At 40.7% G+C, this 13,037-nt stretch overlaps 1 protein-coding gene across 2 annotated transcripts in view; it reads left to right on the top strand.

Annotated features, from left to right (window-relative positions):
• Positions 1–13,037, top strand: part of SRPX2 (sushi repeat containing protein X-linked 2) — a 33,392-nt gene continuing 20,355 nt past the window's right edge. The window contains exons 1-3 of one of the 2 annotated variants that reach the window (XM_033108573.1): positions 1–297; positions 2,116–2,198; positions 6,372–6,452. In XM_033108573.1, coding sequence (XP_032964464.1) covers positions 2,117–2,198; positions 6,372–6,452 — 163 coding nt within the window. In that variant the 5' untranslated portion in view covers positions 1–297; position 2,116. Of the gene's footprint in view, positions 298–1,980; positions 2,199–6,371; positions 6,453–13,037 lie in introns of both variants that reach the window. The other variant, XM_033108583.1, reaches the window with a different exon arrangement.

Genomic DNA, 13,037 nt, shown 5'->3' with positions numbered 1-13,037 from the left:
CAGACAGACCAAGTTCCTCTAACCGTTGTGTTCCTTCTCCTTCACCTCTCTAAAACGCTTCTCAGAGGGAGAAACAGCTATAGCTTGGGGGATAATATAGCTTTAAGGAAACTTTTGGCAGATGCGGATGTCCTAACATCTGGGCAGTGTTAACAGAATCCCGGAGGCCCGGACAGACCAGGAGCCACTCGTTCTAGGAATGTTAAAGTAGAAGTTTTTGCAACTGATGAGAGAAGCAGAGAGGAACGAGAAAGAGAACGAGGAGAGAAAAAGAAAGCACCAAAAGCCATAAAACAGGTAAGATCTGCTGCTTAACCCCTCCACACTACACTATCCCCATTTCACAGCCATGGAGGGTAGGTAATAAGCCTCAGGACTTGGGCAGCATCGCTGGGGGTGAGGAGGGAGGAAGAAGTTCTTTTATGAAACTGATCATATGCTGCTTTCCATTTGAGCTGTGACCGGCTGCAGACACAGGTTTCCACTAACTTCCCAATGCTCAGCAGAGGGTTGGCTGACTCTGGTGTGTCAAATTTTCAGTCTGAGATTGGGGAGGAAGTGGGCAGAGAAGTGGTCAAAGACTCAGAGCACCAGATATGAAAAAAAGAAAGCCCTTACTCCTGAACCAAAAAACTGGATTGAGGCTGCCTGTGGGAGAGGGTTCTGTGATTAGTTTATCTAGCTGTTAATTTTCCTGGACCTCTCTTTAAACTCCTTTCTCATCCTTTTCTTTTTCCCTCTTTCTGCTTTTATCTCTTTCCTTCAGCTCTGGCAGATTTTCTTTTCTTTCCAGCTTCCTTCCCGCATCTTTCCATTTTCCTTGCCTCTCTCACTTGCTCTCACTTTTTCTCTATCCTGCTTCCTTGTCACTCTCTAGACAAAATCTGAAGCCAAGGAGCAATAAATTGGAAAATGAATGTATGCCATTCTTTGACTTCTCATATCCCTTAGGGACTCTGGCCAGAATCTTCCATTTTTTTGTTTCTCCATTTCGGGCACTAACTCCTCCCCTGAGCATGGCATTTCATTGAAAGCATGTGGGTGAATGGGTATTTATTGAAAAGTCCAGTGGCCAGTTTATACCAATGGGCAGCAAAATTTAATACTGTCATTTATGAAGTATTTGCCTGCTGGGAACCACAAAACTCTCATCCCATTAGAATGAGGACAGGACAGGAAGTGAGAGGGCAATTGGAGCTTGCTCACCCTCTCCTCATGTACCTCAGTAGGTTCTTCCCAACCTCACCAACTTCCTGCTGGCTCAGCAGGGTAAAACTTGAAGGTTAAGCTGGGCTTGAAAGCCAGAAACCACTAGTAAACCTCTAAGCTTTAAAAGTCAAAGCTAAGAACAGAGTCAGGATATAGTTACTGACTAGAGAAAGGAGACATCCAGTCCTGTCCAATACAAAGTTGGTAATAATAACTAGTATATATTTATTGCTTTCCTATGTGCCAGGCAATAATCTATTCTATAGGGTAGATACTATTATTCTTCCCATTTTATAGATGAGGAAACTGAGGCTCATAAGAGTTAAGGCATTTGCCTGAGGCCCCATAGCTTAAAGGGACAGAATTAGATACACATCAAGATATTCGTAACTCCAGTGTTCAAGTTCTTAGTTCATACACTCTAATGCTTTCCCAGATTAGTAGTTAGGAAATACTAGCTAAATGGATGAAACCATCAACTGTCAACCTTTAGATTGCAGGATTCCCTCTTGATTCTACATGACTTTATGTTGACCTTTTTCTGGATGTAGTACCTCAATGTCCCTCTCTATAACTTGGACCATGGAACATTTGCATCTGATCTCATCAGGGTCAGTTGAGAATTGGTTGTTTTACATCCTCCTCTTTCTGGGAGGAAAAGAGACTATAAATAACAAATAGAGTCTTGTTGTTCTATAAAGTGGAAGATCCTTACAAAAGGGGGATGACATAGCAGGCATTCATTAATTTTAAAATCTCTCTTCTTCGCAGAGCCTACATTTCTTCTTCCTCTCACTTTTGGAAATTCATTGATGGCTGACTTTTGAAAGTTATTTTCCTTTGCTCTGGTATTTCTGGTCACCTACCCATATTCTTGTCTCCCTAACACCCCCTTCCCGTTTAAAGGATGTCCGGTCAACTAACTCAAAGAGGAGCTCTCTCTCTGCTGTTGTTCCTCGCTCCAGCAGTGACACCAACATGGTATGCAGGTAAGTTCTAGGAGCTGTTGCCCATTATTTCCAGGCAGGGCAGGGCTTAGACCAAGTCTTGGAGAAGGGAAGAGTTAGATTGTAATGAGAGACACTTAAAAACAGAGCAGAACTATTCTCAACAACAGAGATGGTTAAATATTGTAGCAGGCTACCAAGGGAGGCTTTTGAGTCAAACTAACAAAAGATATTTGAAAACAGGCTTCACCAGCACAAAAATGAGAAGGTTGGACAGCATGGTTTTCGAGGCCATTGTCTCACCTGCCTCTGCATTTAGCTTCCTCCCTCCACCCTCCCTCTCTCCTTCTTTCTGTCCCTCCCTCCCTCTCTCTCCCCCAGAGCTTACTTATAGGATGAGATTTTTACAGCCCCTTTCTGCCAAAGATGTTAATGACAAGACAGATTACATTCTCTCAAATAGGAATTCCCCAGTTTCTTGGGGCTTGTTCCTTCCAAATGAATAGAAATTTCTGGATTCCTGAATGTTTCATCCTTTACCCCTGGAGACATAGGGAGCTTAGGAGAACAGACTCATGAGGAGAGGGAAAGGGGAGGGGGAGGAATAATGGGAGGATAATGAGGGGGCAGATAGACGTTTTAGATGGGGCGCAGCTGGCATTCCAAGTGCTAAGAATATTCTGTGGTCTGCAGTGTCTGCCATCATGGGGGCTGGGGGGAGTTGGGGGAGGAGACAGGCCCTAGCAATGGAGTTAGGAAAATATCCAGAGATGAGTAAATAACAAACTGCTTCCATCACAGCCACAGTCATTGCAGTTAAAATTTTCCACATGCCCTTAGCTCCTGGTGGAGGCCTTTGGCAATAGCTCTGTTTGTCTGGAACAGCTGCACGAAGCTTTCAAACAAATATGCAAACGTCTTCCCCTCTTTGGCTTGACCTGGCTTTATAGGGGATAAAGTACAAGAGCTGACATTGAGATGAAGAAATTCAAGTCAAACCCTTGGCAGAGTACACACTGTTTGGGGTAAAAGGAGCCATTCTCCCCAAACTTCCCATGCTTCAGTTCAAGTACATAAGACCAAAATCCAGCTAAAGACAACAGGACTTAGGGAGTGGAGATTAGATGACTCAAAGTCCAGTTTTGAACACCTGTAAGAAACCTCATGGAGTACAAAAGCCTTTACCCTTCCCAAGATGGAAGCCTGAGCTATTGGAGTCTTGAGGACAGGGCAGTTTTATTTAAAAACTAAGATTCATCTGAAGTTCTCAGAGAGCTGTTTGCAAAGGTGGCACTCCCACTTCCATGGAAATCACCAGTCGTCACTCCTTCTGAGGAGATCAGGCTGTGAGGTCTCTGACAGACTTGCAAATCCATTCATTCTGCCTTCTTCTGTTCTTAGGAGGCTACATGACAGACATTTGTAAAACTCCCAATAATCCCTCCCCACATCGTTAGCTTAGCTGTGGAACAAGTGAGCTTGCTCCACTCATTTGTTCATTCATTCACTCAACAAGTACGCATTGACCACTCTCTATGCATCCAGCACTGTTCCTGGCTATCGCCTTGTCCTCAAATGGGAATCGCACAAGGAAAGCAGCCAAAGGTGGATTCAGGGCTATTCAGTAAAAGATCCATGAACAATCAGCAGGGGTTGGGAAGGGTTAAGAATATAAATATATCAAACTGGGTTAGAAATGTATATTGGCATATCTGTGCAGTTCAGGAAGTCAGACCATATTTGTTATTATAAGCCAAACATTAGTGTGGATCTGAAAATAGTCTTCAACTGTCAGTTACATTCCCAACCACACTTTTGTGAAGGGCAGTGCTTAGATAGTCTGATTGTACTATGGAAGTCAGAGGAACCCAGTAACAGACCCCACAGTAACCACTGATTGATCTAAAGAAAGGAGCTGAGGAATGCTGCACAAACCTCTCTCCTCCAGGGCTGAAGAAGGACAAGCAGATAGAACAATGTGGAAAGGGTGCCTCTCTAGTTTCTTATATCTCATCTCAGTATCCTAATATTTGCAAAAAATACCCAAAGACAGGCAGAGAGGAGAAATGGAAAGGTTTGAAGTAGTAAGGTGGCGTCAACCCATTCCCGTCACAAAGGAAACTTGGCACTGTTGCAGCTACCTCTGCACCCTGGTGGAGGCTGTAATTACATGGCTGAGTCTTCCCCTCAGTTTTCCCACATCCCCGGTCATTCTGGAATGATGTATGATGCTTGGTGGCCTTCGATCCCACACACACAGGGTAAAAAAGCTGGATTGCAAAAAATATTTTGGATTTTTATCCCTGCTGGACATTGTCCAAAGCTCCCCCCACTGCCATCTTTAGTGGAGTGTCTGAGTTTGGTATCGAGGGGGTCAAACAGCCCGGGGCTGGAATGCTCACACTGCTTCTTACTAGATAGGAGACTTGAGCTACTCCTTTCACTCCTCTGAGCCTGTTTTCTCCTGTGTACATTAGAGAGCAATAAGGGTGTCGACCTCACAGAGGTGTTAGGATGACATAATGAGATAACACATGTAAGGGGCTGAACACAGAGCACACGCTGAGTGATGTTAGCAGTCATGGTTGTGGTTGTTGTTGTTGTTGTTGTTGTTTTCTAGCCATAGACCTCTGACACTCCTGTTTGCTCTTCTGGTAAACAGAGGCTTTCTCCCTGCTGGCCATTCTTCACAAGCGAGCTCTGGAACAAGAGTTCAAGGATTGAACCCTTTAGGGAATCACACACATCTGGCCTCCTGTTTACAGGAGCTGTAAGGCTTTGAGGCTAATACTAAACTGAAACAGCCGACAAGAATTCGGCCCTCCATAAGTAAACCTCCCATGTGGGAAAAAGAGCAAGCCTAAGGAGAAGTAAAGGGAAGCCAGGAGAAGAACTGAAATGGGAAAACAGAAGAAAAATCAAGAGAAGGAGAAAAAATGAACTCTTTCCTCTGGAATGAGGGCAAACCAATGAGGACATGATTTCATAAGGCAAACTTTCAATTTGATTCTTTCCCTTGTTCATCAAGTTGGACCGGTTTCCCAACACCCCCCCACCCCCACCCCATCCTCGGTCTGTGGGGAATGGAGGAGCTTCATCATCTAGCCCTCTACTCCACCCTTTAGTGCAGGGGGGCCTGTGCCTCTTCCCAGAGAGAAGGCGGCAGGGGCACTTGTGGTCTGAGTATTTACACAGGCTGAAGGGCTCTAGCACTAAAACCCAGCCTTGTCCTGGAAGCACTCTTTCCTGGAAGTGAGGAATTGTCTTCTGACTCCAGCACGGCTGGCTGCTCTATTCCTCTGCATGCATTAGAGCTCAGGGAGGCTAGAAGGAGGGCTTCCTGAAACTTCGCTCCGGAAAGAACCAAGTTTTATTCCAATTAGTTTGTGTTCATGACTGATTTCCTGCCGTCTGGTGGAACACAATATTTAGTCTCGCAGACAGCCGCAGACCTGACTGCACCAGAGACTGGGCCACTTAACGGAATGGGGGTGGATTGGGAATGTTCTCCAGCTCAGCAGCTCTCTGCTAAAGCTCCTGCTGATTAGAGGAATCGGAAATTTCTCCAAAGGACTCTGCCTGCTTTTTCTTCTAAACTAGGGCAAACAGCTCAGGCATGAAACTAATTCTCATTTCCCCTTGCCTTTTGAGTCCTCCCTCTTTGCCTTGGCATGCCACCCCTAGCAATGGCACTGGGTGGCAAAAGGCTGGTGCCCTGTGGGCTAGTGGGAGCTTAAGGAATCCTTGCCCTCTGAGGACTGTGAGCAGACCCGTCACTAGTGGGAAGACCCTTACTCAGACTATATTTTTCCTCCTACCTCGGACAGTAGTCCATCCTCAGAGCTTGGTCATTAGTGGCTCTCCAAGATTCATGTGTTACATCATGGAAATGAGTCATTGATAGTCCAGATTGGCATGATTGATGAATGCTTAAGAAGTTTGATGTTTTTTCCTTTTGAATGGAGGCTTCTAGTGCTACCAATGAACAACACCCCCACCATGATCTCCCCCTTTATGTACCTGAGGTGTTGAGGTTTGCCCACAGTAGTTCTGCTGCTTTACAAGGCAGAATTTTCCCCACTAAATATCCACTTGGCTCGCTACCCATGGACTGCCATGTCCTCAGGAAGGGACCAAGTTGTATAGGGGGAAAGGTGGGGAAGGACTTGAGTAAGAAGTCACTATATCATCTTGAAATTGTCTTCTTCATTCTAGGTTCAGGCTACTACCCAGATGAAAGCTACAATGAAATATATGCTGATGAAGTCCCACAGGCCCCTGCCCTGGACTACCGAGGTAATCCTCCCTGCTTCTCAGGTTCAGGAAGGGTCTTTTCCAGCTTAAGACCTAGGCCCTTCCCGAAGCATCCTCATCCAGCTTAGCTCATATGTGCCAAAACTGAAGCTCAGGTGTTAAAGCAGCCGTGATTTCCAATCTATAATTTGCAATCATGAACTTTGTTACTGACTTGCTATGTGACCTCACGTCTCTAGCACTAAGATTGCCCATCTATTATTAATCATTAATTATTGACTGAGTACCTAATGCATGCCTAATCCTGTGCAAGGTAATCCTGTGGGTGATACAAAATCTAAGATAGGGTTTTGTCCCCCTCAAGGAGCTTAGATTCTGCTCAGAAAGGGCAGTGAAATTAGCCCATGTAGGGCGAGTAAGTATGAAACTATTCGGTAGCAGTAAATGCAATAGGAGTTAAGAAAAAGAAGTCAGGGAAGGGGTCATGAAAGATGACATTTAGACTAGGTCTTGAATGATGGGTGGATTTTCAGAGCTGGTGGATTTTCAGATATAGAGGTAAGAACAAACCTGTTAGAGGAAGGAGCTAGGAAGAAACCAGACTGACTGGAGGAGATGGGATGTGAAGGCAGTGGTAGAAAATAAAGCTGAATATAAAGAGTGAGACCAAATTAGGAAAGGCTCCATGATCTAGGGACTCTTCTAAGGAGGGGTAAGAGGACTACCTTGCGATTCCTGCACTAGAAGGAAAGTTAGACCAGGTGATATCTAATATCCCTCTATTTCTAAGATTCTTTGTTTCTACGCTTTCAAGCTATGCAGAAGAGATTAGCTGTTGTACTATGAGTTGTAAGGAACCATCATATATTTTTGCCCAGGGGAGTGACACAGTAAATGGTAATTTCAGAATATTAACCTCATTAGTGTGTACAGAAAGTAGGGATTCAGTAGTGGTAGAGCCTGGGTAAGGGAGACTCTCCAGGAATCAGTAACAGTAATGTTGGTTAGAGATGATTGAGGGTGGTGGCAAAGAAATGTAGAGTAAAGATGAACCCCTGAGATGTTTCAAAGAAAGGGATGACAAGACTTGGTATAGATTTGATGTACCAGAGGCTAAGAAACAAAAGGACACCTGAAAGCATCGAGTCAGAATACCTGGGAGAACTATAGGTCAGAAAGACAAGGTTAGAAAAAAAAAGTGGTTTGGTGAAGGTGCCCTGTAGGCAGTGGGACATGGAAAGATGGAACTTTGTGAGTCATCAGCTTAGATGGAAGAGCTGTCTGAGGGAGCAGAGGGCCAAGGTCAGAGCTTTAGAAGACATCTACATGTGATTAGGAGAAGAGGAGCCAACAAGGGGAAAAGAGATAGTTAGTGGTCAGCCATATGTAGGAGGAGATCAGGGTATGATCTATTAAATTACAGAAGCCATGGGAGAAGAGAGTTTTAAAGAAAGGGAAAGGATAAGGAATCGATGGGTCAAATATTGCAGAGACAAATTAAGGGTATTGCAAATGTATTTGGAAAGAAGGTAAATGGTAACCTTTGAAAAAAATAGGTTCAATAGAGATACGATCAGAGCTTTGTGCTCCTCTGTGCTCCTTTCTTGCTACCTTCTATCTATCTTCTTCTCACTGCCTAATGGTCCACATCTCTGCCTCTCTGTCTCAGCACCCACTAATTCCTAAACTCCCTACAGTCTGTTTCTTACTTACATACAAATCTCCATGCTGAAACGACATACCTTGAAGATCACAATTCACTCCCAAAGCCCAAATCTTATACCCCTTTCTTGAACATCAATCTCCCCAGTCACTCAGCGCAGTGAGCCATCCCTCTTTTCTCAACTCCCTTCCTTGGGTTCCATGACATTTTACTATTCTGGTCATAGCTGAAGACAAGAAAGAAGATGGGCTCTCTCGTGGTGACAAGAGAGAGAATGAAGCATGGATCTGAACTTTGGGTGACACTGATCTGTCTCCAGAACTCCTGGACTACATCTCCAATTGTTGCTGGGCACTTCCACTTGGAGATATCTGAAACCCAATACTTTCATCTTCCATGAAAAAGGCTCTACCAGCTTACCTTCCTACTTTTCTCTTAAAAATACTTCAATGGCAGCTTTAATAGCCCCATCACCTCTAATAGCCCCCTTTTCCTCATCACCTCTCACCAGTCATTCATCAAGAATTGTCATTTCTTTATTAATCCATGGGATTAAAACTTTTGTTACCTCACAAATAGATAATGGCAATTGCCTCCTAACTGGATTCTCTGGTTCATGTTTCTCCTTTTTTCAAACCTAGTATGCCACTGTGACCATTTCTAACAGAATTTGGCCTCAGTTTAACTGGATAGCCTGACAACTCATTACCCCTTCTTCCCACATGAAATCTATACTTCAGCCAGCATAGTAGAACTCTGCTCTGTTCCCTGACTTCTTTAGCCCACACTGAGCTTTTCTTCATCCGTTCATTCTTTCACTTTTATTTATTTATTTATTTATTTATTTATTTATTTATTTATTTATTTATTATTAGTTTCATGTGTACAAAACAACAGTGATTAGACATTTACACACCTCACAAAGTGATAACCCTAACAAATCTACTACCCATCTGACACATTACAATACCATTGACTATATTTCCTATGCTGTACTTTAGTGTCGATAACTATATTTTTTAATTATAATTGACAGTCAGTATTATTTCATATTAGTTTCAGGTGTACAGTATAGTGGTTAGGCATTTATGTGATTTATGAAGTCATCCCCCTGTAAGTCTAGTATTCATCTGACATTACACATCATTTTTAGAATATTATTGACTATATTTTCCATACTGTATTTCACATCCTCATGACTGTTTTGTAACTACCGATCTGTACTTACTAATCTCTTCAGCTTTCTCACCCATTTCCCCAACAGCCCTCCCTTCTAGTAACCATCAGTTTGTTCTCCGTATCCATGAGTCTATTTCTGTTTTATTTGTTCATTTATTCTGTTCTTTAGATTCCACATATAAGTGAAATCATATGGTATTTGTCTTTCTCAGTCTGACTTATTTTACTTAGCATAATAGCCTCTATTATGTAAATGGTAAGGTTTTATTCTTTTTTATGGAAGAATAATACTCCATTTTATATATGTACCACCATTTCTTTATCAAATTATTTATTGATGAGCATTTTCTTTCCATATCTTGGCAATTGTGAATAATGCTGCAGTAAACATAGGGGTGTATATATCTTTTCAAATTAGTGTTTTAGATTTCTTTGGATAAATACCCAAGAGTGGAATTACTGGGTCATAAGGTAGTTCTATTTTTATATTTTTGAGGAAACTCCATACTGTTTTCCACAGTGGCTACACCCATTTGCAATCCCAACAACAGTGCACAATGATGACCTTTTCTCTACATCCTCACCAGCACTTGTGGTTTGTTGATTTATTGATAATGGCCATTTGGACAGGTCTGAGGTGATATCTCATTGTGGTTTTTGTTTGTGTTTCTCTGATGATTACTGACATTGAGCAATTTTTTCATATGTCTATTGGCCATCTGAATGTCCTCTCTGGAGAAATGTCTATTCAGGTCCTCCGCTCATTTTTTAATTGGATTGTTTGGTTGATGGTGTTGAGTAATATGATATATATATATATATATATATATATATATATATATATATATATATATATTAAATATATATAAATTTTGGGTATTAATTCCTTATCAGATGTAGCATAGGCAGATATCTTCTTCCATTCAGTAGGACGTCTTTTTGTTTTGTTGATGGTTTCCTTTGCTGTGCAAAAACTTTTTAGTTTGATGTGGTCCATTTGTTTATTTTTTTTTCTTTTGTTTCCCTCTCCTGAGGAGATATATCAGTGAAAGTATTACTAAGGGTAAGAGTTTACTTCCTATATTTCTTCTAGGAGTTTTATGGTTCCAGGTTATTACATTTAAGTCTTTAATCCATTTTGAGTTTATTCTTGTATATGGAGTAAGAAGGTGGTCCAGTTTCACTTTTATGGCAGTATCTGTCCAGTTTTCCCAGCACAATTTATTGAATAGACTGCCTTTACCCCAAGGTATATTCTTGACTCCTTTGTCATAGATTAAATGGTCATATAGGCACGGATTTATTTCTGGGCTCTCTATTCTGTTCCATTGATCTAAGTGTCTGCTTTTATGTCAATACCATGCTGTTGTGATTACTATGGCATTGTGATATAATTTGGTATCAGGTAGTATGATACCGCCTGCTTTGTTCTTCTTTCTCAGGATTGCCATGGCTATTTGGGGTCTTTTATTGTTCCATATAAATTTTAGGATTATTTGTTCTAGTTCTGTGAAAAATATCATTGGTATTTTAATAGGGGTTGTGTTGGCTCTACGAGGTGTGATCAAAAGATACCACCGTATCTTTTGTTTAAATAAAAAAAATTATTACAGTAAAAGACACCTTGCCATTAATCCCCCTCAAATTATTCCCCCTTGCTTTGAACACACTTTTCCCATTGTTCTTGCCACTTTTGTTGTTGTTGTTGTTGTTGTTGTTGTGGAAGTCCTCTTTTGTGAGTGTCTGTACTTCATCCTCCATCGTGACAATGCTCCATGTCACACATTGCTTCTGGTATGGCAATTTCTGTCAAATAAAAACATTACAGTGTGTCCTCATCCACCTTATTCACTGGATCTGGCACCATGCGACTTCTGGCTCTTCCCCAAAGTCAAAATGACCATGAAATGAAAACGTTTTGAATTGATTCAGGACATCGAGGCAGCCATGACAGCACAACTAAAGACGCTCACAAAAGAGGACTTCCAGAACTGCTTCAGAAATTAGAAAGAACAGTGGGATAATTGTGTTCAAAGTGAGGGGGAATATTTTGAGGGGGATTAATGGCAATGTGTCTTTTACTGTAATAATTTTTTTTTTTAATTTAAACTTTCACCATAGTTTCTGATCACACCTTGTATATATTGTTTGGGGTAGTATGGACATTTTAACTATATTAATTCTTCCTATCCATGAGCATGGTATATGTTTTCATTTATTTGCATCTTCTTTAACTTCTCTCTTCAATGTCATAATTTTCTGAGTACAGGTCTTTTACTTCCTTGGTTGAATTCATTGCTAGGTGTTTTTTGTTTTTGTTTTGTTTTTTATGCAGTTGTAAATGGGATAGTTTTCTTGATTTTTGTTTCTGATTGTTCGTTATCGGTGTATAAAAACGCAACTGATTTCTGAATATTAATTTTGTATCTTGCTACTTTACTAGATTCATTTATCGGTTCTAATAGTTTTTCGGTGGAGTCTTTGGGGTTCTCTATATATAGTACCATGTCATATATAAATAATGACAATTTTACTTCCTCCTTTCTGATTTGGATGTCTTTTATTTCTTTTTCTTGTCTGATTGCTGTGGCTAGTACTTCCAGTACTACGTTGAACAAAAATGGTGAAAGTGGACATCTTTGCCTTGTTCCTGATCGTAAGGGGAATGCTTTTAGCTTTTCCCCATTGAGTATGATATTACCTGTGAGTTTGTCACATATGGCCTTTATTATGTTGAGATATGTTCCTTCTCTTCCCACTTTGCTGAGAGTTTTTATCATAAATGGATGCTGGATTTTGTCAAAGCTTTTTCTGCATCTATTGATATAACCATATGAATTTTATTTTTTATTTTGTTTATGTGGTATATCATGTTAATTGGTTTGTGGATTTTGAATCAACCTTGCATAGCAGGAATGAATCCCACTTCATCCTGGTGTATCATCTTTTTAATGTATTGCTGAATTCAGTTTGCTAATATTTTTTGAGGATTTTTGCATCTACATTAATTAGGGATATCACCTTTTAGTGTTCTTTTTTTTGTAATGTCTATCTGGTTTCGGAATCAGGGTAATTGTAGCCTTTAAAGTAAGTTTGGGAGGCTTGCGTCCTCTTGTATTTTTTGAAATAGTTTGAGAAGAATAGGTGTCAATTCTTTTTTGAATGTTTGGTAAAAGTCACCTGTGAAGCCATCTGGTTCAGGACTTTTGTTTGTTAAGAGCTTGTTGATTACTGATTGGATTTCCTTAGTAGTAGTAATTGGTCAGTTCAGATTCTCTGTTTCTTCTTGATTTGGCCTTGGAAGATTGTATGCTCCTAGGAATTAATCCATTTCTTCCATATTGTCCAATTTGTTGGTGTATAATTGCTTGTAGTATTTTCTTAAAATATTTTGTATTTCTATGGTGTCTGTTGTCACTTTTTGTCTTTCATTTCTGATTTTATTTATTTGGGTCCTCTCTCTTTTCTTCTTGATGAGTCTGGTTCTTTATCAATTTTGTTTATCTTTTCAAAAAACCAGCTGTTGGTTTCATTGATCTCTTGAATAGTTTTTGGTTTTTGTTTGTTTGTTTCTTTTTTGTTTTGTTTTGTTTTTGCCTCTATTTCATTTGTTTCTGCTACGATTTTTATTATTTTCATCCTCATACTCACTTTGGGCTTTGTTTGCTGTTCTTTTTCCAGTACCCTTAGGTGTAGCATTAGACTGTTTATTTGAGGTTTTTCTTGTTTCTTTAGGTAATCTGCATTTGTATGAAATTCCCCCTTAGGACTGCTTTTGCTGTGTC

The sequence above is a fragment of the Rhinolophus ferrumequinum genome, chromosome X (genome assembly GCF_004115265.2).
Source record: "Rhinolophus ferrumequinum isolate MPI-CBG mRhiFer1 chromosome X, mRhiFer1_v1.p, whole genome shotgun sequence".
NCBI classification, from domain to species: Eukaryota; Metazoa; Chordata; class Mammalia; order Chiroptera; family Rhinolophidae; genus Rhinolophus; species Rhinolophus ferrumequinum.
The sequence above is the reverse complement of the archived record's forward strand: the minus strand, read 5'-3'. Positions and strand labels throughout refer to the sequence as shown.